The sequence below is a fragment of the Pezoporus occidentalis genome, unplaced genomic scaffold (assembly GCF_034315485.1).
Source record: "Pezoporus occidentalis ecotype Australia unplaced genomic scaffold, CSIRO_AGI_Poc_V1 ctg117, whole genome shotgun sequence".
Taxonomy (NCBI): Eukaryota; Metazoa; Chordata; class Aves; order Psittaciformes; family Psittacidae; genus Pezoporus; species Pezoporus occidentalis.
The window spans coordinates 4,659,317-4,685,437 of NW_026912961.1; the positions used below are offsets into that span (position 1 = coordinate 4,659,317).

Sequence of the window (26,121 nt, forward strand, 5' to 3'; positions counted from 1 at the left end):
CCTTAGAAATTATTGCAGTGTTAATGTATAATCTTTAACAATAATGATGATGATGATGGTGTTATAAAATTCAAGTACACATTAACAGAGCAAATAAAACTGAGAAGAGCTTTATCTCACTGTACTGATTTAAAGAAATCGTGCTGTCTAAAATAGTAATTCAAAAACTAAAAAGAGTTTCTGTTTGCCTTTTCTTTTAGAAGCTGGCACTGACTCCCTGCTTTGTAGGGAGCACATGTTGAGGAATTTCTCTGGGAGCCCTGACCTGAAAAGTACAGAGGATAAGGAAGAGGTGAAGGTGCATCAGGATCCAACTTCACTGGAGATGGATTACATCCTTGTTACTGAGGAAGAAAGTACACCTTCAACAAAGGATATCCTTGAAAGAAAGAAAAGTAATTTTGCATTTCAAGAAGCTAATGTAGCTGAACAAACAGAAACTCATGATGGCTTTTCACCAGTTTACTTGGATACCTTCCAGCCAATCTCCATTACAAATGAAAGGGAAGATCGCTTTGTTTGTGGGACTGAATGGGACTCTGTTCTCTCAGAAGAGAAAAGGTGTTCTGTTGTGCCTCAAAAACTGGATGATGAAAGGAGATCACATGAAAGCTGGGGGCAAGATGAGGGCTGGATTATACTGGGACAAAATGAAGTCAGTGACATACTGCCTGAAAAAATTTCTTCTGAGCCAAAATCAGAGATGCCAAAATCAGGGTCTGAACACTCTGGTGAAGAGCTGACAGCTGTTGTAGCACAGGAATTGATACTCGACACTTGTGCAGAATTTCAGGTAGAAACTCCTCTTCAGAAGTCTTCTGAACATGAGAGCTGTTCTCCTACAAATAGCCTGACTACCGAGGATGAGAGCTTGGGCATTGCAAGAACACATGCGTTGCAGGTGGTTGGTGGTGACGGTGAATGGGAATCAAATTCTCAACAGAGACATGGAAATAACATAGCAATAGAACAAGAAATGAAGGAGGAAATGGTGCTTCTTGACACTGAAAGAGAGCTGAGTCAAAAATCAGGGTAAGGAAAAAACAACCTGTTTCCTTTCAAGAGTCTTCTGTATGACATTATGAATAGATGCCAGGATTTTTAAGTCTGAAGTACTAATTATATTTACATGATTTAAGTATGACTATATTCCTCCCTTGCAAAAACAGTGTTTGTTCTTGGTTGCTCAATATGAGCCAAATCAGGATTGTTTTGCAATGCAGTAAGCTTGTAAGGCCGCTTCCTTGCAGGAGTGAGACTGTCTTCCTTCTATGAAGTGAAGGCTTTATAACCTACCTTTAAATCTGAAACAGATGTGTCCAGGGAATGCAGGCCAAAGCCAGGTACTTGGTGGTATTGCCAGACCAGATGCAATGCCAGTGATGAGGTTTTGGAGGGATCAAATTGAAGTGCTATCTCTGCCTAATGCAGAACTGCTGGGAAGAAAGACAGAAGGAAGTTAAGGCTCAGAGTCAGAAAAAGGTGCTGCTTGTAAAGGGAAGAAGAGGTTGATGGAAAATAATGGTCTTTGTGGTTATTTCTAAGCTGTAGTCCGGTCAGAGCAGCATTTCTGGCTTTTTGGACTGGACTGGCAGTGGTCGCAGTTGAATATATTTGCACCTGCCTTTGGGTGGAAGTGCAGTCTCTGTGCTTATAGCATTGCTACCTCCTGCTATCTCTCTGCTGTCCCAAGATGGAGATAGAGATGACCCTCTTGACTCCATTTACTGTAGCGTTCTGGAGAGGGTGCTTCTGTTGTTGATTCCTTTCCTTTTACAACACGGAGGGTCTAACTGCAACAGTAAACTCCTGGAGTCACTTTCAGAGATGCAGAGTGTGGAAGTCTGACCTCTTGTATCCTGGGCATCTGCGACCGACACATTGCAGTTTTACAGAGAGGAACCTGGAATTGTGTTTATACAGTGAAATTCTCATGAACATTAAAAGAAACTTCCCAGCACAAATAAAACTAGCAGGTGTAACTGCTTTGTACTTGCTACTCCTTTTGAACTGCACTTACCAAAAAGATTGTATATGGTATGAAACATGAGGAAACATACTGGTTTTGTGAAATACAAAATTGATTTTGATTTTTCAAGTTTCTTTCAAGCACTTGTCAGTTCAGTGTAGAATACACATTACATTCACAAGTTTTATTAATAGGCTTGCAATTTATTTTAGACTTTTTTAATTTTAATTTGAAAATTTCGCAATTTTAGCATTAGGCCTTTTTTCCCTTAAAGGTGGCATGCTTATGTATGGTAGTATAACCCTGATCACAGCATGTACAATTAATCTGTGATAGAAAAAACAGCTTTTGGCTACCCTCTTCCCACCCTGAACAGTTCACATTTTATTAAGACTTAAGGAGTGAATAGTTCAATAGCTGTGATGACAGCTAATATATTAAAATGCCTCCTCTCTAAACATTTTCACACATTTTACAAGGGAGCGCGTTGTTACCACAAGGTCAGACACTGTTATAGCTGAGCTATTTTTAACATATGGGAAGCACTGTCTTAAGCCTAAAAAGAAATCCCAGTCTCAGAAACTCTGAAATATGATGTTACCCGCAGGCTTAAACTTAAGAACCTGTATAGGACTGTGGGTTTTCTTGACAGACAAGATTTTAAGTGGCATACAGAGCATACTTTGCCTCACACGCTTCTCTTGCCTGAAATTGCTTCAGTCTAACTAGACAGCACTGAGAATAGAGATGGGAGGGGCTCTGTTTCAGTAGGGCAGTGACAACTTTTATTGATGCAGGTTAGCATTTACTGCCCTCAAGAAAGAGGCAAATCTTCAGAAGGCTTAGCAGAAGAGAAGCATTCTCCAGTTCTGTGCAGTCTGAAGTAAACAAAATGATGAGGGCTTGACCTTCAAATTACCAGAAATAGAGCTGGTTGGCACATTTCTGTTGCAGCAGTCCTCTAAGCTTCTGATTTCCATTCCACAAGGAAAAGTAGAAATTTTGAAATTCTCCACAAAAGAGAAATCTAGAAAAAGCAAAATAAGTAAAATACCCAAGCAGTTGTTTTGTGTCCACATCATTGTGTGGAAGTATGGCTTGGGATCTGCAGATCTAGGAACACTAGGCATCCTTTGACTTTGAGGTGGTTTGCTTGTTAGCACTAGCTGACAACCTGGAAGTCATTTTCCACCATTCTTTCTGCAGCATATCACTGGGAGTTCAAATCCAACTAATTTCAAATATTTTTTTCTTTTTCACAAACCAGTCATTTCTAGTGAAAAAAAATTTTAATAAAAAAAACTATCACCTCTTGTCATAATAAATGGTGAATGGAATGGGAAAGTAGAAGGGCTGTTTAGAGGTGCTAGCTAGTTGCAGGCTTGCAAATCTGACATAAATCAGCTTTCAACTCCTCTGTCTCCCATAAAGCATTTAAATTAAAAGCAGCCAGATGCTGACCCTGCTTAAGTCACACTGATTAATTACATGCAGGCAGCATCCTAGGGTTTGACTTGCCATGCCTGTGTGCCCATGATGATCTTCTTACCCATGAAAAGAAAATTACTCGAAGTATCTGATTTAAAATTATTTAATTTTATAATCAGCACAATGGAGTTGGGATAGGTTTGAAGCAGCAAGATTCCTTGTTAGATATCCCAAGAAAATAAGCTGATTTTTGAATTTACACAGGCACTAGAAAAATCATTCCTTTGGTCATGGATTTATAGGAGGTTTTAGCATTTTATTAATACAAATTGTTAGATCAACTATGAGAACTCTGCTGTTCTTCAGGAATTTCTGTGTTACCCAGGACATTGTCCAAAGTAAAAACTTGAATCTTGTACACAGTAGTAGATCCTGTTGGTGTTTCAAATGTAGTACGTTTGTTATTCTTAGAGATTAATATGTTCTCTCAGACTGATTCCCACAATAAGGTCCAAAACTGGACCATATTTGGGGCTGTTCAGCCTGGAGAAGAGAAGGCTGCGTGGAGACCTCATAGCAGCCTTCCAGTATCTGAAGGGGGCCTGTAGAGATGCTGGGGAGGGACTCTTCATTAGAGACTGTAGTGATAGGACAAGGGGGACGGGTTAAAACTTAAATAGGGGAAGTTTAGATTGGATACAAGGAAGAAATTCTTTCCTGTTAGGGTGGTGAGGCACTGGAATAGGTTGTCCAGGGAGGTTGTGAATGCTTCATCCCTGGCAGTGTTCAAGACCACGTTGGACGAAGCCTTGGGTGAGATGGTTTAGTGTGAGGTGTCCCTGCCCATGGTAGGGGGGTTGGAACTTGATGATCTTAAGGTTCTTTCCAACTCTAACTATGCTATGATTCTAAGAGTGTTTTCAGAGAAAACTTAAATGCATGACGGAATGTGGTTCATCCTGCAAGGAAAGGATACAGTAGCTCTTGGTATAGGTGATGACAGTAGCTTCCACTATAGGCTTTTTTATTATCCAACTCAGAAGTTGTCTACTTTGCCTTTTCAGTGGATAGCAGTGGCTATTTCTGTCCTTAACCCTAGTAATGCTGAAGCCCAGGGAAGTAAAGAAAACCAAAGAATTTATTCAGCATCTGCATTAACAGTTATTTATGGAAGCATGGAACCAGTAAAATCTACCTTGCAATGGGTTCATGTTTCATTGTTAGACTTTTTTCTTGATAAGGTGTGAAATATAACCCAAGTTTTTTTCAGCATTAATGTTACTAAAAATATTGCTCTTGCATGAGAATTTCCTGTCTAATAGAGATTGCACTTAAAGTGCTGTTTTCTCCTCAGTTTCACCTGTGCTTGGTGTCTGATGTTCAATAAACTTCTTGGTTTATTGAACTGTTTTAAAGCTTATGTCTTTGGTCAGTTAGTGGCTGAAGAAACAGCAACTGTTATGTAGAAGTATGTAATTAGAAATGCTTTCTAATGCACTTCATTGACAGTTTTAAAAACACAAGTTCCTTCTTAAGATATACTTCAGTGTGCAGCTTTTAAATCAGAAATTAATTCACTTTCTTGGCCAACAAAGTTTAAAACAACATAATACAGCAGAACTGTCAACCTGTGGGAGGTGAGCACATAAACATTGGTGTCATCATATAAGAGAAGAAATTAAGGCTTTTCTCTAGTTGCCGTAGAGTTTCTGCATTGCTTGATGGTGCTAGTCACCAGGCTCTGAGTCCACCAGAGGTTTATATCTTTGAAGTAGTCTTTGGGAGAACTGAACCGTGGTCTAAGTAACTGATACTCAGCTCTCAGAAGTATCCTTCTGCCAGAATTCCTGTATTTCTGAAGGGCCATAATTTTGACTCAGGGCTGCATGAAAAGGAGCATGACCAGCAGGCTGAGGGAGGTAATCCTGCCCCTCTACTCCACGCTGGTGAAACCCCATCTGCAGTACTGTGTCCAGTTCTGGAGCCCCCAGTGTAAGAAGGATGCGGACCTGCTTGACAAGTCCAGAGGAAGGCCATGAAGATGATCAGAGGTCTGGAGCACCTCTCCTGTGAAGACAGGCTGAGAGAGTTGGGCTTGTTCAGCCTGGAGAAGAGAAGGCTCCAGGAGACCTTCTAGGAGCCTTCTGTTACCTAAAGGGGGCCTACAAGAAATCTGAAGAGGGACTTTTCACAAGAATATGTAGGGATAGGACAAGGGGGAATGGCTTTAAACTGAAAGGGTAGATTTAGATTAGATATTAGGAATCAGTTCTTTGCAGGGAGGGCAATGAGAAACTGGTACAAGTTGCCTAGAGAAGCTGTGGCTGCCCCATCTCTGGAGGTATTCAAGGACAGTCTGGACAAAGCTTTGAGCAACCTGGTCTATTAGAAGGTGTCCCTAGGTGTCCCAGACCAAGATGGCAGAGGATTGGAACTAGGTGATCGCTGAGGTCCCTTACAACTCAAACCATTCTATGATTTTGTTATTCTGTCATCTCTGAAGAATAAAGAAATTCATAATTGTATTCGGATGATGGGGACATCCCCATCAATGGACAGTTGAATTGGTAGTCCAAAGTTTATGGAGTCATTTACTCAGTAACTGCCTTCTAACCGCCTTCTGAACCTACAATTTATTCACATGTCCCTTGTTTCAAAAAAAAAATTAAGTTCATGCTTGCATGCTGTATGGAAGTAGGCTCCTTTGGTAGTTTCATAATGGTCAGTAAAGGATGCAGTTTGCATCCTTTTCTGCCCTTATCCAGTAAGTGGCTGTCACTTTATCTAAGAAATAGACTGGTTTGTAGAAGAGGGAAATAAAGTTACAAAATACAAAGCATAAAAAAAATTAGAATGAAGAAGTGAATTAAAATCTTTGTATCTGCTGATCACTGGCCTCTTCATCCCAATGTCAGACGTAACAGCTCTCCAAGGCTGTTCAGGTCGGTTTTAAGAAAGTCTGTTACTGGTAAAGTTCTCCACTGTTCTGTATTCCTTCTGCAACAAATAGCAGCAGCAGAAAAAGAAGTATGAGCATGCTTGCTACTATTAAAACACTGGAGAAAAGATACAAACCTGTCTAAGTAGTATGCAAACAACAGAAGTAATAAACTCTAGAGGTTTCTTTGGCCTCATAAAGAAGAACAAAGAGATTTGACAGCAAATTATTGTCAGTCTTTCCAGAAAGAAAACAGGTTTTTATACAGCTTTCCATATGTGAAGAGTGGAAGGTGATGACATTTAAAAAGGAAAAATTCATGGAGCACTTTATGAATGTTGGGTAGGCAGGATAACATACTTTGCTGCTGCTGCTATGACTGGAGATGTCCAGCAGTAAAATTTATGAAGACTGAAGGTTGTTTTCTTCCTGATAGAAGCTGTCCTGTCTTACAGAGTTGTATGGAGCTCAGTGGTGCACAGTCATCAGGAGGCAGAGGAAGAACACTTCAGATGACTATGCTAGCTTTTACCTACAAGCACACTCCTCAGGGTGTGTTAATAGTTGCCTATACCAGATCATTCTTGCTGTAACCTTTGCTGTAGGGATGGATTATCATTTCTTTAGTAGGCAGAGTTAGAAAAAGCTGAGGTGTGGTTTAAACCCAGCTGATAACTCAGTACCATGCAGCCACTTGGTCATCCCTCACTCCCTGATCCTGGGATGGGGAAGAGAATTGAAAGAATCTAAAACCTGCGGGTTGAGATAAGAACAGTTTAATAACTAAAATAAAGTACAATATACTGAAAATAGAGAAAACACTAACAATAACAATGATGATAATAGGAAACAACAAGAGAAGTCTTGATCAGGGTAAGTGCTACTTGGCAACAACTAAAACATCAGTGTGTTATCAGCATTGTTCTCAGACTAAAGATGAAACACAGCACTGCACCAGCTACTAGGAAGAAGACTAACTCTTACAGCTGAATGAGGGAAATACTATGAGGTTACATGAGGGAAATACTATGAAGTTACATGTTGACCAGACGAATAAGAAATAGTGAAAGGAGTATAGATAAGGACACTGATGTTTGGAAGGTTTGGGGGAGAGCCTGGAAAATCAGTGGCAAAACTGAATGGAAGACAATTTCCTTTGAACAGCTGCCTTTATTTATTCAACCTACTAGAATAAGGCTTCTACAAAGAAAGCTTCACTTCCATTTCTGATAGCATGTTCTCAAAGAAGGAGATAGCAGTCTTTCCTGCTCACTTGTATAGTGACTTTTTGGAAAAGATAGTTCTTCCACTGCTTCTGTCAGAGTCTCTCTCTATGATTATTGTTGTACTGTTGGCTATTAAAGTTGCCCAGCACTCTTAGAACTCCAGTAAATTTTTAATAGAGAAGCCTGTTTTCATCACATTGCCTGGTTGACAGTGAATAAAGATAACTAAAAATATGTGACTATTCCAAGATTAATAAGAATTAAGAGACTACTTTGCTATCCCTGGGATTTAGCCAAATACACATCATATATTGCAAAGTCATTAAAGATTCAAGTCAAGTATCAGTGTCCAATACTGAATTGAAATACTGGAACCAGGGAAAAAATTATTATTGACTCCAGTGGACCAAGTGTTTCACCCAGTATTTTTCCAAAATGTCTGTTCTATCACCCTGAAGCTAGAATAAGGCAATGAATTAGGGAGCCCAGGTTTGCTTTTTGCTTTAACAGGCAAAGCAGACTACTATATATAGGAAGCCTAAAGGATTGAAAATCTGTTACAAGTTTAAGAGGCCACATTCTGCAAAGTAACCTTTACTTCCTTTTGGCTGCTTCTGTTTCCCTTTTTCCTTGCTAATGTGTGGGGCTGTCCTCTTGCACTCCTGTTAAGATTGTTTATTAATTGGCCAGACTTGCTGGAAAGCAATTCCAGGCACTCTGGAGACCATGCTCCATGAAGGCATGCTGCTTCAGTAGTGCTTTTAGCTCCTGCTGAAATAGAAGATTATGGACTTGAAATGAAAATTGAACTCAGGTCTTCCACTTGGCAGCACAAAGCATGACAAGTGATGAAACAAGGAGCATGCTTTAAAAGTTAAAAACAAGCATGTGAGGAAAAGAGCAACAACAGAGAAGATTGCTTGTAGGAAAGTCCATGAAGTGAAAGTTAAGGCTTTGAAATTAAAGCTAAAAAGTAAATTGAAACAAAAAGTTTAGCTTGGTATGAGCAAGAACTCTTTAAATTGCTGGCTCAGAACTTGAGATTTCAGTGTTCATCTGAGTATAGGATGGGAAACTATATGATTAATGTATTTTACATTATTACAGATCATATTATTATCGTTATAGTAATATACATAATGTATTAAAAAGCTCTATGTTATATATGAGCCTTTACAAAAATATTGCTTTTGTGAAAACAGAGGAATCTCTCAGATTCAGAGCAGGGAGTTTTTCAACAGTATACCTGTAAATTCATTAGAACTTTTTTATTTTTTTAAATTTTGTAATAATGTATTTTAATGTCAGTGAATCTCACTCCTAACCATTTTTATTCATGGAAGTAACAACATACACATTTCATGCATGAACTTTAGTAACACCATTTTTTGCCTTCTACTTGATTTGGCTGTGAAGTCATGGCAACCATCTTTTTTATCAGTTTTGGGGTGGTACAGTATTTTCCATCACCATCTGGAGGTTGAAAATTAATTAAAACTAAATAACCAGTTTTCCATTGCAGAGCCAGCTGTTAAACAATAGCAGCAGCCAATATGGTGATGATCCCATTTTTGTAAAAATAGCATTAATATTTAAATGCCAAATACCAAGTACTTTATAAAAGCCTTTTAACAGGAAGAGAATAACACTTAAGTGACTGAAAAGCAATTTTAAAAGGAAAAAAAAAAACAACCTACTTATTATTGAAATTTTACTTAAATTGTGAGACTGGGCCCATAGATCTACTTTTTAAAGCTAGAAGACCTGGTCTGTGTTAGTACCATTTAGTACATGAAAAACTCTTCAAAACACTTCAAAACAGTTTTATGAGCTAATTCATTGTATAATTTATTCCAGTCAATGTGATCAATGACATGAGATTTCAGCATAAAGCATTACTGAGTTTTGAAACTTACCCCCATTGACACAGGACCTGACTCTGATAATAGCCAGCACCAGTGAGTTTAATGGGTCCCAGCAGAGTTTCCTAAAATCTCAAAGATGTTTTGTGTCATTTTGAGCATGGAGGATCAAGGCCATGATCCGTGATGTCTGCCATGGTACTAATTTCACAGCTTGATCATTATCATGGTACTAATGACTTTTATTGTACATAAATCGTTTATAGCTCTTTTTCCTCAATACAGCTTCTGGGTGTCTGAACTTTTGATTTCAAATGGATTAAAGATTGTCCAGTGAAAATGGTGCTTAAAATATCCCTATCATTGGAAATTTTATGTAGATAGCTGTCAGAAATTTTATGATAGTGACAGAAGCATCAACGATCATGTCTGCAGCAGTGTCATCTTTAGAAATGTATTTTCATGTTGGTGATGATTTTCAGGTCTTTTTAAAGACTTGGTGTTGCTCTGTTTTTTATAAAATAGCACCTGCGGACTGATTTCTCGGGAAGTCTGCAATAGATGATAATAACTTTCCCTGTGAGAGTATTAATAACGTGAAGAATAGGGTGGGAACCACTGAATTTTTATTTACGCTATGCTCTAGGCGTGCATGGAGCTGTACTGACAAATGAAAAGGGCTGAGACGGGTTGAATCCGTAAGAACTTTTGTCATGCATTCTCATCACAAGCTTTCCTCAGGCTCTGAAATGAAACAGCAGGGAGCATTTCAGTATTGGCAGCTGACTTGCCGTATCAAAGTTTGGCGATGCTGTGACAAAGCTCCACAGGGAATGCAAAACAATGTAATTTTCATGGCCAGAGCACAGTTCTGCATCCATTTAAGCTCTCCTTTAACCAGAGCCGGGTAGCTGCTGCTTCACACAGCAGCTATCTGGAGGCAGGTGATCACCCTGATTTAGCAGTACCACTAGCCACGTGACAAGAAAATGGTGGAGGATCTGTATTCCTAGTGAGCTGCGGCAGAAACAGGAATGCTGAAGTGCAGCAGTAAAGCATCTTTAGTATTTTCCCAGTAGAAAGGCACCTTCAGGTCTTTAGAAGGTAAGCATTTCTTTACTCTCATAGGCTGATATGCAGGTTTTCAGATTAAGGACTCTATTGTCACAGTTACTTTAGGTAAAAAAGGGAAAATGTTAGTCAGCATGATGCAAAGCACCCAGGACATCATTACTGAAAACAGGGAAGCTGTGTTTTAATTCTGTTGCAGCTCTTTACGAGAGCTTACACATCAGTTCAGTAGAATGTCTTTTGTCTGAGTGCAGACATGGCATTTGTAATTAGGAAACAAAACTTCACTGCACAGTCACCTAGCATGTTATGTTATTTTCAGCTTTTTTTGCCTAGTTCTGAGGATACGGCAGGGTTAAAAAAAAGAGTAACGTTGGGCATTGTCAGTGGATAACTTGTTTTTAAAACTGCTTAATTACTGGCATAGAGATTGTTTGTAATAGAGCTCATAGTAGACTACCTGACAGTGGTGCTGTTTTCGAGGGGCTTTGCTATCAACTGAAGCATATGCTTTTTAATATTTTTTTTTGCAATGTCCTCTTAAAATGTTGCAGTAAACAGAATATATAATCTTTGAAGATTAACTGATCAAGGATGCAGCAATAATCTCAGTGCTAAGAGGACTGACAAATTACTGCAAAAGTTGATTTCTGCAGGCAGTATTTTTGTTTCAGTTTAATTATAGGAGCTTGATTCAGCTCCATTATTCTTTTCTGTCTGTGAAGAAGGTGTAAAAATATTCTGCAATTTTAAGTGTGGTAAGCAAACAAATAATAGTGATGTACAGGAGGTACTGAAAATGCATAAGATGTCTAAAGACTAGCTACTTAGAGCAGCACTGAAAGAGAAAATATGCAGGCTTCGTAGGTGTATTTAGCCAGAATCGTTCTAAGTGGGGGGCAGGCAGAGATGTAATTTCTGGACTACTGTTTATTAATAGTCTTGGGAAGCAGAGCTGTGTTGAGAAACGGAGGATGCGCACAGCTCATGAGGCATTAAGACAATTGGGGGAGGAGGAGGGAAAGACACATACTAATCCTTACCCTGAAAGAATAGTTTTTCCAGGGGTGTTGTGTCCCACTGCGGTCACCTATGTCTTTCACTGCTTCAGTCTTGGGCAAGGGAGGACTAAGGTATAAAACAGCCTTTTTATTCCTGTCTTTGATGAGTCTGGCTGTTATTTGGCCCTACATAAATCTGGACATTATTGTAAAAATTCTGGTAGCTAGATGCAAGTATAGCTTTTGCATAAGTTCACTACTTTAAAAAATTAGGTCTTGCTAAGAGCAGTCTGTTGTGGTTTTGTGGCATCTCTGTAGTATTCAGCATTAACAAGAGAGCAAATGTTATTTAACAGCTTGTAATATATCTGTAGGGGGAAAAAAAAAAATCACTTTAAGCCACAGACTTTGTTCAGATGAAAGCAGCTCTCAGACTTACCAAGAAGGTATATATAGGTGAGGATATGATTTTGTCAGCAACTGTGAATACTGATAAAGCTGTTTTTACCACTGCAGTGTCTTCAGTGCTGGAGATACTTCCTATTAGACCCTCTGCAAATATCCAGAAAAACACAGTGATACTGCAACAACAGATGAGACCGATACAGAGGGGAGGATGCGAGTGACAATCCAGCTGCTTGACAGATAGTTTATGTACTTGTTTATTTTTTAGGCAGTAAAAGAAATGGCTTAGCTGTTGTGGGATTTTATTAATTTATTTATTCAGGTATTACCAATTAGTTCTGAACATGTCATATAGATTGCAGTCTTCTCTAGAGCCACTGTAACTAGGAAAATAGCAGCAGATCAGACTTTTATTTCAGGTTACTGGATGAAAGCTGTGTTCTACAAGAACAGCATCACTCTCCTTATCAGAAAACACTATGATCAAACTCTGAAGAGTGATGAACAGCATCAGGATACACCTTTACCTGCTTATCCAAAGCAGTAGACCGTTATATTTCCCAACGTGTAATGTATGAAGAGTGACATAGGGGATAAGGAGCCCCATTTTTTCATATGCTTCCTGCACATTACTTCTTGAGGCTGGCATTTCCTGTCACTCTGGCTCTTTCACAGAAAGTATTTTTGCTATGTCTGGCATTATCTTCTCTCCCACGCTTTGATTGGGTTTTACTTTTCTGCTGCTTCTGTGGCGGTTACAGAGTTCTGTCTCTAAGCTAACTGATGACTTTCTGTGTTTCCCTTAGCACTTGCCTTTTCAGACCTGCTTCCTGCAGAGTCTGACAACCTTTACTGCTCTGGGCACCTCTCGCCAGTGCAAGCAGGTTGCAGGACTGTCTTCTTTGGTAGCAGTTTTAGTGCTTTGGTAGAGCTTATGTGCCTTGATTAAGTGTGTCCTCTGGCTCATAGCTGGGCTTTTCCTGTTTTTTTCCCGAGTTGTAAATCACCCAGTATGGATGGGAATTTTTCAGTTAGTAATTTGCACCCATAAGGTGTCATAGCCAGGATAGGGAAAATGTAGTTGTTAGTTATTTGTAGGTTTGCTGCAGTCTATATTATAGTAACATTGAACCTCAACACATAAATTGTGAAATCATTGTTATATTAATATGGAAAACATGGAAAGTTGGAAATTTGGCAGTACACTGACACAGAAGTGAGAAGAGAAAATGAATGAATTCTCAAGATTTAAAGTGCTGAAGAAATAAAATTTGTTTGAGAAGGGTAAGGAATGCAGTCATAAATAAGACCAGAGAAAAAGGGGAGGAAAAGATGTAAGTTGTATAATATAAAAAAAAAATTCACCATTTATCTTTTCTTGTCTATGAGCATATTATAAATTGTGCAAAGGCTGAACTTGAAATCAAAGTAGAGCTAGAAAATAATAATGTTCGTGAACATTATTATTTAATGAACAGATCAATAAAGTGTAAAGTGCTTTTAACATCTTGATGTTAAAAGAGTTGTTATGATTTGCAGTTCTGAAAATCATCCCTAAATACATTTTACCATCCAAGCAAGACAGAATTCACCTGATGTAAGATGTTTTGTTAAAATACTCCATTCTGGCTAAAATAGTGTGGTAATCATTGTTGTACATGCTGGAATTCATACATGCAGAGAAACAAATGCATTATCAATGCAAAAACTTGACAGTATTATGGAAAATCCAAGGAAATGGCCCCTGAGGCTCAGAAGCTAGCATAGTTGCAGAATAGTGGTTATTACTAATGGTTAAGAACAGTCTGAGGCATTTTAGCATGTCTTCATTTAGAAGCAAATGTGCTTGATAAGGTGTAGATTGTAATAATAGTTGGAGAGGAGTTCTCACGACTCCACTGGAGAATCTCAGTAGGGTGTAAAATGTGAAACTTCCTTTTCTGTTTCCAATCCTGCCCCTTCCACCTGTCAACTCTCGAAGCCTTAGCGTACTTCCTGAAAGTGCAGATGGCTGCATTTGGTATCAAGTGCATGCTGCTTTTTCAAGGCTGATCATGTGCCAGTTGCATCTTTTGGAGCCCCAGGTATTCTGATGAATGGTCTTGACAACACAATATGGCAGGAAAATGCTTACTGTGAGCTGCACATGCTGGAAGGAAACTGAGGAAAACCAAAACTGAGTTTTCTGAAGGAATAATTAATTGTTCAATGAAAGTAGAAGGTGAGAATCAGGTTCGAGGTCTGTGATTAAGCCTAGCTTTTTAATAAATATTTAAAAATGCTATTTTCAAACAAAAAGTATTTTCAGGTTATATTTAAGGATCTTTTTTACATGAGAGTAACTCTCACTTTCTCTGCTGGCATTACCTTATTACAATGTGCTTGTAGTATTTGTTCAGCAGTGGTTGAACAGATTAACAGATAATCTAGATGTTATTTGTAGAATATTAGCATTTATTAAGAGCAGAGAGATCAGGTAAGTTTAAACAGGCCTTCTAAATGTTAATACTGCTCTGAATCTGCATAGTTCTCTGCCAGACCAACATTTATGGAGGAGCACCTGTCACACAGGCTTCCCAACTTTATGTTGTTAATTCTGGTACTTTTCCACTGGCTCAGTAAAGATTAAGGAGTGTTGAGCTGGGCACATAACAGAGGAAAGCCTCTGCTCTGAGATCAAGACCATGTGGTGATATGTGAATGCAGTGCCAAAAGAGCAATACATGTCAAGTCACATGCTATGTCTACCTTAGAATTTGTTAACTCTTTGCCTGCTTTTGTACGCAAAATATTGAGTTAAGAGAATATTATTAAAATGCTGATACTAGGAAATATCTGGCAGGTTCTACACTTCACTGTAAGAGGCATGATTGGAGACAGTGCCATTTTGTGGATACAGGAGGGTAACACTGCCCTAAAGAATTGTCTGCTGTCTGTGTCCATGCCATGAAGCTGTTATGAGGTATGGAGCAGGTCAGCAGGAGTCAACAGCTGTTTGAATCATACATGTCTTTCTCTTCTGACCCATGTTCGATTTCTTCTTTTTTCGGGATGCCAAAGTGAAGCATTATGGGGTCTGACTATGCTAGTCTTTTTCAGTGGCAGCTAGTCATGATGATCAGGAGTGACACAGAAGATGTTCTAGATTGTTACATATTCAGAAAAAAATCCTAAGGTTATTAAGCATCGCATATCAGGAACTCACAACTCATGAATACTTTAAAACTTAATTTCTCTATTTCTCTTCTGTAAGAGTGAATAATTCCTTATCTTTAATTTATAAAGCTGTTGTCCAAGGTATGTTAGATAGTGTTTGGAAATGCTGAAGTGATAAGCATCTCTGAAAAGTACCAGAAAGGACTAACTGTTGTATCTCAAGAACAATGTTTGAATACTGCACAGTTATTAATGCTTGGGGATGCAGAAAGGACAAGATAAGGTATTAAATATTTGTTTACTGGATTGCACCATCTTTCCTGTAGCATCCTATGACCTGCTGGTGATAACCCCTAGGAAGAAACGTCTGGGTATTCGGGGATCTGCTGCAGGAAGCATCAGCCTGGCTTGCATGCTTGAGACCCCATTTCAACAGGACATCTAGGTTTGGGACTTAAATCCAGTTCCCTCATTCTGTATTGAGAAGTCTTTTTACTTCATGTGTCTGAAAGTAACAGAAAATAGACGCATGGAGCCCTGAGTTCCTTACATAAGCCTTTTTCATCCGTGGGCATACGCATAAGGTTGCTGAAGTAGCCTAGTGAAGTCCAGTATCACTCATCTATTTACTTGGATTTGTCCCTTCGTGGCTCTCTGCATCCCTCTCTGGTTTTGTCTGCTTCTCTTGTGCTGTGTGACACAGGAAGGGAGCTGGCAAGGAGTCAGGACAGCCACCCTGTGGCTGCCTAGCAGCAGTGAAAGCAGCAACAGGTGCTTAGGAATAGCAGATGTTTTTTAAGTCTTAAACTGATAAGAGCAGAGAGGAGAGTCTACTACTGTGAGTGGCTACCTGGGGATAATTGAGTATGGATTTTAGAAGAGGAACAAGGAAAAAGATGAGTAGATAAGCAGATACTAAACACTGAATTTGATTGGAGACTAGAAAACATTTCCATAAGGAGCGGTTAAAAAATTCGTTCAGTGTCCCAAAGTGAGAATTTTAACCTGTTTTGCATTAACATACTGAAATGCAAACAAATGCAAAAAATTATTCTTCTGGCCAGAATATGGATTTTCCTGCATGTCCTGGGTTCAGCTGTAGCAGTCATTTTTCCCCTTCTTGGTAGCTGGTGCAGTGCAGTGTTTTGACTTTCAGCTCGGGAACAGAGCTGATAACAAGCGATGTTTTGGTTTGGCCAAGGACTTTGTGAGCCTCATGCTCTGCCAGGGAGGAGGGGAAGCCAGGAGGAAGCAGAGACAGGACACCTGACCCAAACTGACCACAGAGGTATTCCATACCACAGCACGTCATGCCCAGGATGCAACTGGGAGTGAGCCGGAAGGGCTGGGAGACTGCGGGGTTGGAGGAGGTATCGGTCAGAGCTTGGTCGGGCTGGGGGGGCGAGTTATCGGTCGGCTGGTGGTGAGATGATGTATTCTCTTCCCTTGTTATTTCCTTTATCATTATTATCATTGGTGGTAGCAGTAGTGATTTGTGTTATACCTTAGTTACTAAACTGTTCTTATCTCAACCCGTGGGAGTTGCATTCTTTTCGATTCTCCTCTCAGTCCCTCCGAGAGCAGGGGGAGGGCAAGAAAGGGGGGGAAGTGAGCAAACTAATTACCTGACTGGGTTTAAACCACGACACTGCAGAAGGAATATTACCATTTACAAAAATGCCTAACTTTAGCAACTTTGGTGCTAAAAATTAAGTGAAAACTCAGCACATAGAAAACACCAAGTAACAGTATAATCAGTAAAAGAGGCTTTAAATCTGGTGTGAAAACCAAGGAAGTTATGACTTTTACTAATTTTTAGCAATGGTTTATTCTGTGGCTGTCGAGAAAATGACATGTTTTCCTGTAAAATGGGAATATCAGCATATGTTTATCTGCCATGCAGCAGTACGAGAATGATTAGTTAACATTTGCACAGATGTTTGATTAATGAAGCTTTTGTCTCAAACACAGCACCACAGATAATTTTTTTCTGGCTTTTTGGTTTGCATCCAGGAATGGGAATAAAAATCTCATGCTATGCATAAATTCCAGTGCTCAGGCTGTAGATTTTTTGTCAACTAATTTGTGATGAAGGAGCTACCAAATAAATAGCAATAGAAACACAGTTAATTTAGAATACTAACATATGGTTGCTAAATGCAGCTCTTGGGAAGTTATAAAATTAATTCATTTTTACAAGTCACCTGTATCCTGTATGATTATTTCATACAGCTGTGAGTAAAAGTAATGAATTTTTCTAGTCTTAAGATATCCTGGAGTGGATGCTTTCCAAAATGCTCATTTTTTTGGTATGTGGATGCAGTTGAAGCATAGTCTTTAACTGATAGTGACTGAATCCTGCACAGTGTATGTCACTTTGATTTGTTGCATACTCCACTACAGTTTAGTGATCATTAATTGTACTGAACCTAAAAAAAATCACACTGTAGTTTTATCTCTAAATAAACAACTGTAGTTTTTTTTTTGTTTATTGTCTAGAAGTTTTGAGGCAAAGGACTACTTTTAGGAAGTAATTTTGGGGGTTGTTTTTAGTGAGTGCATTTACTGATTTGTTTCTTCTTTTAGTGCCAATCCAGTTGGGTTTTCTGGGTCAGGTGTTTCTGGCTTATTTTTTTGTTTCTTTCTGTATATTTTCATCAAACCTTCTTCAGACTAAAGCCCATATTTTGTCAGGTTTTATTTTTCTGCTTTATATTCCAACACTGTATTTCATGTAGCATCTGCTTCTGAGTATAGACAGAATCGGTACTGAAGTATGTCAAGCAGTTCTCTGACTTTGCTTATAGAACACTTCTACCCATCTTACATGGATGATAAGCATCAAAATTCAAACAAACACATGCACATTAGATTAGGATTTATAATTAGTCCATTAAAATTAAAGGTCTCTGGGGTAACATCTCAGTTAAGACGTAGCTCATGGAGTCTGTAGCTGGAAGAACCATCCTCTATTTAAAACAAAACACAGAATAACTATATTCTGTCTTTTCTGAGCATTCCAAGAAAGAGTAATGATTTCTGAAAGTGGATGCTTGCTGTTATTTTAAAACAAGCTATTGTAGCAAGAGCCTGTGAACTTCTAATCTCTAGATTTTCCTCTGAACAGAAATGGAGTATCAATTACAAGCACACATATGTTGCCTACGAAAGAAAGGGAAAGGTGTTTCATTTGGGGTATAAATGCAAAACAGCAAAACAGTTTCTGTTCTAAAAATGGAATAATGCGTCAGGTGTTTAACTGTGACCACAGAATGTGTTTCACTATTCTTTTGTATGAGGTGAGATGAATGTTGGAGTAGCAAGAGAGGTGGATGATAGCAAAGCACCCCTTGTATGTCAGCTATCTGGTGAGATATTTTGGCTTTAAATTTATGTAACTTTCTGTAGCACAGAATTGTAAATTCAAGAGGGATATAGCTTTGTGTAAATTGCCATTTGTGGAGTGCCTGAAGATTTGCTTTAGGCTCCACTTCTGTGGTGTTGTTACTTCTGAGTATGGACAAACAGCATTCTCATTTTGTCCAAAAGAGGTTAGACATCTTCCAGGTGGAGCAATGAAAATGCTGTGAGAGCCATCAGTAGGTTGCCTCTGGCAGTGGAAATGCCAGAGATGGGCTTAAACAAGCTACTGTGTGCTCCAGCCTTGGACTGGCAAAACACTTAGCTGTGCTTAATTTTAAGGGCACTTTGAGATGGAGATGAACTTGAGTCAGTGGACGGGCGTTGCTGGATAAACACCACGGGCTTTTTCATACCTTCCAAGAAAAATACTGTACTGTCATGTTCAATCCCTGAAGTTCTCATTTCTCCTTTCCTGGTCTCTGCTTGCACAAGGGCAGTGTTACAGGGTGGGAATGGGAGGGGCTCAAAGGAAAAGTACTTTGTGCTGCCCATGTTCTACAAAAGCAACTCAGACAGAAACTTGAGTTCCCTTACCTTGTTTTTGTGCCTACAATTTCACAGTTCATGCATTGTTCCTTAAAATGACTCAGTTTTTCACTGCAAACCAGTTAGACAGTGAACTATAAGCAGGATTTCTATTTCATCCACAACTAGGGTGTACCTGCGCAATGTGTGGCATTTGAGAGTATGAAAACAGCCAGATGTCTAGTCTGAATCACATCTCCCCTCCTCCAGTTTAGTTTCCAAAACAAGCATTTATTAATATGAGCTGAGGCGATTTAATTCATGTATAATTCCTTTTACTAATCACAATTTGAATCTTTATAAAAACTTTCAACATCTTGTGAAAATTTAAGCATAGAGGTATTGCTGTGTATAAAGGGAACAGCATGGAAGAAGCATGATTTACTTCTCTAGGAAAAGTGTTTGGCAGCTGTGGGCTCCACTTCAAATTTAACTTTAGCATTTGTGAGTGAAGAAGCCTGGAAAATACATATAGAATCATAGAATCATAGAATACTTAGGGTTGGAAAGGACCTTAAGATCATCTAGTACCAACCCCCCTACCATGGGCAGGGACACCTTACGCTAAATCATATCACCCAAGGCCTTGTCCAACGTGGTCTTGAACACTGCCAGGGATGGAGCATTCACAACCTCCCTGGGCAACCCATTCCAGTGCCTCACCACCCTAACAGGAAAGAGTTTCCTCCTTATATCCAGTCTAAACTTCCCCTGTTTTAAGTTTTAACCCATTACCCCTTGTCCTTTCACTACAGTCTCTAATGAAGAGTCCCTTTAAAAAGCTCAACTGCTGAGCAAGTTGTGGTGGGTTGGAGTGGAGGGACTCGCTTTAGAAAGGTGATGGTCACGGTTGGATGTAATATTGCTGTCATTTACAAGTTGTACATGTTTATTCAGAGCAACCCATTGGAGAGATTACTTGTTTTAGAATAAATAAATTAAATAAATAAATTGGTTTAGACTAAATAAATTAACTTCTTGATATGTAATAGTTGCATAGCAGCTTGGGAAACCAGTGATATATCATGTATGACACAATGGTGAGGCAGCATAGCCTCATAGGGATTATGACATACTATAATGAATATTCAGAGCTGCTCTTTCCAAAATAGCAGAATGCTGCTGTACCTAGAAAAGTCAGGAAGGATAACTTTTATTCTGAGAAATATTGATTTGAGAGGGCACTAAGAATTATTTAAATATTAATTTTTTTTGTGCTGTAATAAAGTCTGAACCATGAAAGAGCAAGGAAAGGATTTCAGCTGATAGCCTCTCCTCATTTCATTAGAATGTGGTATCTCTGATCCACCTTTGGGAAACAGGGTTTTTAGCTGCTTCTGAGCAAGTATGTAGATCTGACTTACCAAAGCAAATATGCACTAACTTGATTCCTCATGCAGCTGATCCGTAAATGACTGGTCTGTGTACCACATAAAAGAAGTCATTTACGACACAAAAAGCTTATTTGACCTTGACCTCTGTTCCAAGTGAAAGATCCTTTTTTCTTTATCAATCCAATAAATCATAGCTGATTAGAACAGAGCTTTCTAGAGTAACTTAATTTACTTCATCAATAAGGAGCATTCACTAGAGGAAAAAAATCCCTGAAAGTGTTTTCTAATACTTTCAGCCACATCACCCGTGGCATCAGCTGCACCTCTGTGGAAGGCAAGGAATTGTGTGAGCCAGAAGTTTGGTAGTATGTGAAGTAGTCTGTGGAAAAGAAAGAGATGTTAGTTGTGCAATTTAAGTTTCTGGAGTCCATTATTAGGGTTCCTGCTGAGTTCTGAGAGCTTGTGCACAGGCCGAAATCAGTCTGCAAGGTGTTGAGCTGTTCAGCATAGCATGCTCTCAAAATCCATCAGAAAACTGGGAGCTGTGTCTGTAGAAAACAAACTTCATCTGTAGCTTTCTCATTCTTACAGTGATGGGGACGTCTGGAGCCATGTGTTGAAGTACAGTGTCACAGAAGCCATGCTCTGTGACCAGCTTCCTAAACCCACCAGGTTTGAAAGGTGCCTGTATCAGTCATAAATTTATGACTGAAAAAATACCAAGTATGGCTTTTGAAAAATACAAACTTCCCACTGAACATGGAGTATGTATGTCTGGCAAGGAATCTTTAATCTGTTTGGGTGAAGCACAGGCAATGTAGAAAAACATGACTAAGTCCAGAGTCAGACTCTCTCCTCTCAGAAAAGCCTGTTGACTGCTATTTGACAGTAAATAAGAACCTGTCACAATCAAAATAAAAATAATAATAATAATTTTAAAAAGTTAAAACCTAATCTCAGCTAAGAAAATTCTGAAAGGAGACACCATCTTTTAGTGATTGAAAGTACAATATTCTTGTGTCATCAACGCTTTTGGTAACTGGGCTTGAACTTCCCTGTTTCAGATCTTTCAGGACGGCAGACTCCTGTTTCCCAAATCAAAGATCCCAATATGAACAATATGAATTATTGACATTCAAAATCCTGTGCCATCAAAATAAAGTTTCTCAAACAAATTCTGCTGCTGTTTACTTGTAATCCTTAAGCAAGCTACTGTCTGTAGCAGTAGCTGTATTTCAGCAGAAATTCAAACAAAAGGTTATGAAACACATTTCTCTTTCATTCCCATAGAAATGTACCATTCTTGTAAACATAACTGTAATATAAAACTGGTTTAACTCAGCTGCAGTAGTCCCACTGAAAGCAGAAAAACATTTGAAATTTATACCATGAAAATGCAATAGATTATAGAGAAAGCAGCAATGCCTTAATATGCATTAAAAAGACGAAAAAAAAAGAAAGAAATATAAAGAAGCCAAAGGGAGAAAAGCAGGCTCGAGGCAATCCTAGAAATGTCATGGCTAAGGATAACTTGGTCCCAGGCACTGCAAAAATTCTAGGCAACACTCAAAAATCTGAATTAGTTACTTGTTGGAAATTGCTCTTTTCATATTATAATTATCACTGTTTCCATAAGGATAGAGCATAAGAAAATACAGTCATGCTCTTATAATACAGAGAGGATGATCGTCATTCTGCTCAAACATTTTTTAGAAGGCTCACTACGCAGAAGATTGCCTTTTTTTAATAGAAAACCTGAAAATTCCCTATCTTCCAGTAGCTTACCCTTCACACAACTTGAAAAAAGAGTATTTCCTTTCAGATAATTTCCTGGATTATTTCTGCAGCCTGTTCAGTAAGGAATTTTGTGTGATAAGGCCATAAGATATTTTATAAGTGTGCATATGTTTGTATGGTAGTATCAAAATCCTCTTATGTCTAGCCAAACTGTATACGCCCGGGGTACTCATAAATCATCATCTGACTAGTACTGAGCTGCTTTAATCCTAGAATTTACCATTATTTTATATTTGGAAAGATTCATAAAGCCCCAAATATAATCTTAATCTGAATTTAAAAAGGGTTTGAAGTATTTGTTTTTTCTCCACATTGTTTCCACCACCATGGTTTCTTACCTTATCTGGCTGTTACTTGCAGTGCTTCGTTAGAATTCCCATCTGTCTCTGTTACATTCAGATTAATAAATCAGACTCCATAACATGTTTTACTATGCATGTTTTACTGTGAATTGAACAGACACCAACAAAAGCCAGACTCTCATGACTTATTTACATTTTCTAAGTAAATTCTGATGGTATTCTCTGTATCAATTTTCTGTAAAGCTTCTGAACACAGATCAAGCTACAGAGCAGAAGAAAAGGAAATAGTACATTACAGACAGTTTGTGCCATCCATTTTATTCAGGAGCAGGGTACTTTGATCAAATTTCTTACTGTTCCATTGCGTATCCAAAAAGAAACAATATTTCAAGCCTTACTTGACAGTAATTAAACATATTCCAGAATTGGTGTGTTTTGTAGAAATCATTAAGCAGTTAATCTTTTATTTGTGAAATAAAAGTTAATCTTTTATTTGTGAAAGATGTACTCTACAATATGTGGGGATAAAGCTAGTAAAATTAGCAAGATTAATATGTGTGTGCTTTACTGAGAGACAAGGCCTGGCCTTGAGTTGAGTAACACAAATATGTTTGACCCTACCTTTGTGTTGTCTGTATTCTCTGTGGCCTTACAGGAAAAGTGGAAATTCACTAGTTTGCCTGTCTGTATTGGGAGTTTTATGGTATAGGGCTCAAGATAAAGATCTTTTGTAACATTAAGCATAGTGAAGCCTTTGGGTCACTTACAGACAGGCCTACATGGACACATTTATATGTAATCTATATGAAATGAACAAGAAATCACAGAAATTATACTCATACTCTGATGCAGTGATTGGCCAGAAGAGTCTTGTCTAAACACAGTAAAATAATGAGGGTAGCTCTCATGGGGAAAGCAAAGGTAGGAAGAAACTGCAGGAGCAACAACCAAAGCCCATCCAGATCCATTCAGCTGAATCATTCAGAACAGAGATAGCTGATGCTGTGGCAGGGAAAAGTACCTACTTTGATCTCATCACAGATCTGTTAATCAAAATGTGAAAATTATCTGTTCTTAAGCTTTTGCAGGGGAAAAAAAGGGGGGGGGGATATTAAAAATACTTTGGAACAGGAATATAGAAAAATTGCTATAATTATTTTGATAAAATAAATGAAGAGTTGATTCATACATGTTTAGCGCAAATAGATTGGACGCTGTCGAGAGTGTCCTGAAAATTGTAAAATGTTTCCTATCTTCACTTGAGCCACAATCCTCCCAGCGAGCATTTTTTAAAATACTTGAATAGAAAATAGAAATGAAAATAGTTCAGGTCATTTTTTTTTAAACCACCCTTGATACTATTTCCATACTTAATGCCTTTTACTTGACTTGTGTACGTATGTTAAATGTAGTCCCTTAGCATCTTCCTTAAAATGGAGTCCAGATAGGATATTTTGCAATATTTTAGTCTTGAAAAATCTATGATGTAATTTTTGGTTCTCACTTTTGTTGTCTGTGTACTCTTTCAATGCAGGACATCAGCTGTATCAGTATTAGAAAATGACTGATTTGGGTCGGAATCACACTAAAGTACAAATGATATAAAAAGACTGAAAAAGCACACTCAAGATCTCATTTTGCTGTACAGTAACTGAATGTACAGCAATGAAGATACTGCTGTGGAACTCTTAAATTTGGCATGCAGTTTGCAAAAGGTTGCTGAAGCTCCTTGCGGTGATGCATCTGTTTTGCCTGATGATGAAAGACCACCTTCATTTGTATAAAATGAGAAACATTGCCAGCCTGTTATTATTTGGTGCTATGTCTTCTTTGTGTGAAAGTGGCTATGTGTGACCTGTAATTAGAATCATAGAATAGTTAGGGTTGAAAAGGACCTTAAGATCATTAAGTTCCAACTGCCCTGCTATGGGCAGGGACGCCTCACACTAAGCTATCTCACCCAAGGCTCTGTCCAGCCTGGCCTTGGACACTGCCAGGGATGGAGCATTCACAACCTCCCTGGGCAACCTATTCCGGTGCCTCACCACCCTTACAGTAAAGAACTTCTTCCTTATATCCAATCTAAACTTCACCTGTTTAGGATTTAACCCGTTACCCCTTGTCCTGTCACTACAGTCCCTAATGAAGAGTCCCTCCCCCAGCATCCTCCTAGGTCCCTTTCAGCTACTGGAAGGCTGCTCTGAGGTCTCCACGCAGCCTTCTCTTCCCCAGGCTCAACAGCCCCAACTTCCTCAGCCTGTCTTTATACGGGAGGTGCTCCAGTCCCCTGATCATCCTCGTGGCCCTCCTCTGGACTTGTTCCAACAGTTCCATGTCCTTTTTTATGTTGAGGACACCAGAACTGCGCACAATACTGCAAGTGAGGTCTCATGAGAGCAGAGTAAAGGGGCAGGATCACCTCCTTTGACCTGCTGGTCACGCTCCTTTTGATGCAGCCCAGGATACGGTTGGCTTTCTGGGCTGCAAGCGCACACTGAAGCCGGCTCATGTTTCAGTATTCTTCAGAGGCTCTACAGATACTTGCATAAATAAGGGGTAGAGAATAGCACAGCAGAAATTACAACAGCTGTGTTTGTTTCTCACTTCAATTTGTGGACAGACTTCTGAACTGGCATTGTTGAGGAAAATCTTGGTTCTGTATGAGCTATACACATGGGCTATACTGATAACACTGTCAGCCTGTGCATCTCTCTAAGACTGTGCTTTGTATTTTACCTCTCAGGTTGATACAAGAGGATGTGGGAATGGACATCCCTTTTGCTGAGGGTGTACTAAGCCCGAGTTCTACAGAGATGAGGCCTGGTGAGAGAGGTTCTTACTAGTGTTCTTAATTATATCTTACTCCCTTAGCGTTTAATTATACAGTGAGAAAGATGTTTCTGTGCTGATAAAGAATCATTTTGGTGTTAACAAGAAAAAGTATTAGGTTCAATTTATTTTGTCAGGTTTTTTCTTCACTTGAGAAATTCTAATTGTAGTGTGCCATTTTCTCTTGTGCATTGTTGTCATGATTTGTTTAGTCGTTGTGATGTTTAAGTAGCCTCTGTTATTTATTCTAGATTTGACTACAGTCTAAGTATACTAAGTCAACATTAGAATACTTCAGACAGAATAGCTTGTAATGTGCCACATGATGCAGAGGCAAGTGGCAAAGCCAGCCATACTTAGCTTTTGTCTTGTTGAAGACTCTTTTTAAGACTGATTAAGACACTCAGAGGTATTTTTAATTCTGTTACTGTATTGAATTAGATATTTTATAGCTTAGACCGAAGACATGGCTACTTGAAAATTAGCACTGTTCGAATAGCACCAAGTGTATAAGAAAACAAATATTTATAGAGGATTTTCACGTACATTTTTTTTCCAGCAGTCAGCAGTGTCTTGCTTCGTAACTCTAATGATCTGCATATTGCTCTTTAAGTTCTTAAACATTGTGAGTCACAACATGTCCAAGGCTTGATTTTCATCTGATGATTGCAAAAAAGGGAATCTGGATTTTGCGTAATTTAAGAACTGCCAGCTACATTCCTGTAGGTGCTTTTTTATTTCTCTAAACATTAATGTTGATATTTCTGGGTTATATTAGGTGGTCTTAAATGGCTTGGTATTACTAAAATTGATCTATCCCAGAATGTTTGAAGGTTATTCTTAAGTATGTGGGAA

The 26,121-nt window shown here is 38.8% G+C and overlaps 1 protein-coding gene across 6 annotated transcripts in view; it reads left to right on the plus strand.

Moving 5' to 3' along the window:
* PRUNE2 (prune homolog 2 with BCH domain) overlaps window positions 1-26,121 on the plus strand; it is a 136,836-nt gene that overhangs the window by 82,746 nt on the left and 27,969 nt on the right. For 5 of the 6 annotated variants that reach the window (XM_062641163.1, XM_062641180.1, XM_062641170.1 and 2 more), the window contains exons 9-10: window positions 201-1,032; window positions 25,181-25,260. In XM_062641163.1, coding sequence (XP_062497147.1) covers window positions 201-1,032; window positions 25,181-25,260 — 912 coding nt within the window. Of the gene's footprint in view, window positions 1-200; window positions 1,033-10,160; window positions 10,528-25,180; window positions 25,261-26,121 lie in introns of those variants that run through there. The other variant, XM_062641207.1, reaches the window with a different exon arrangement.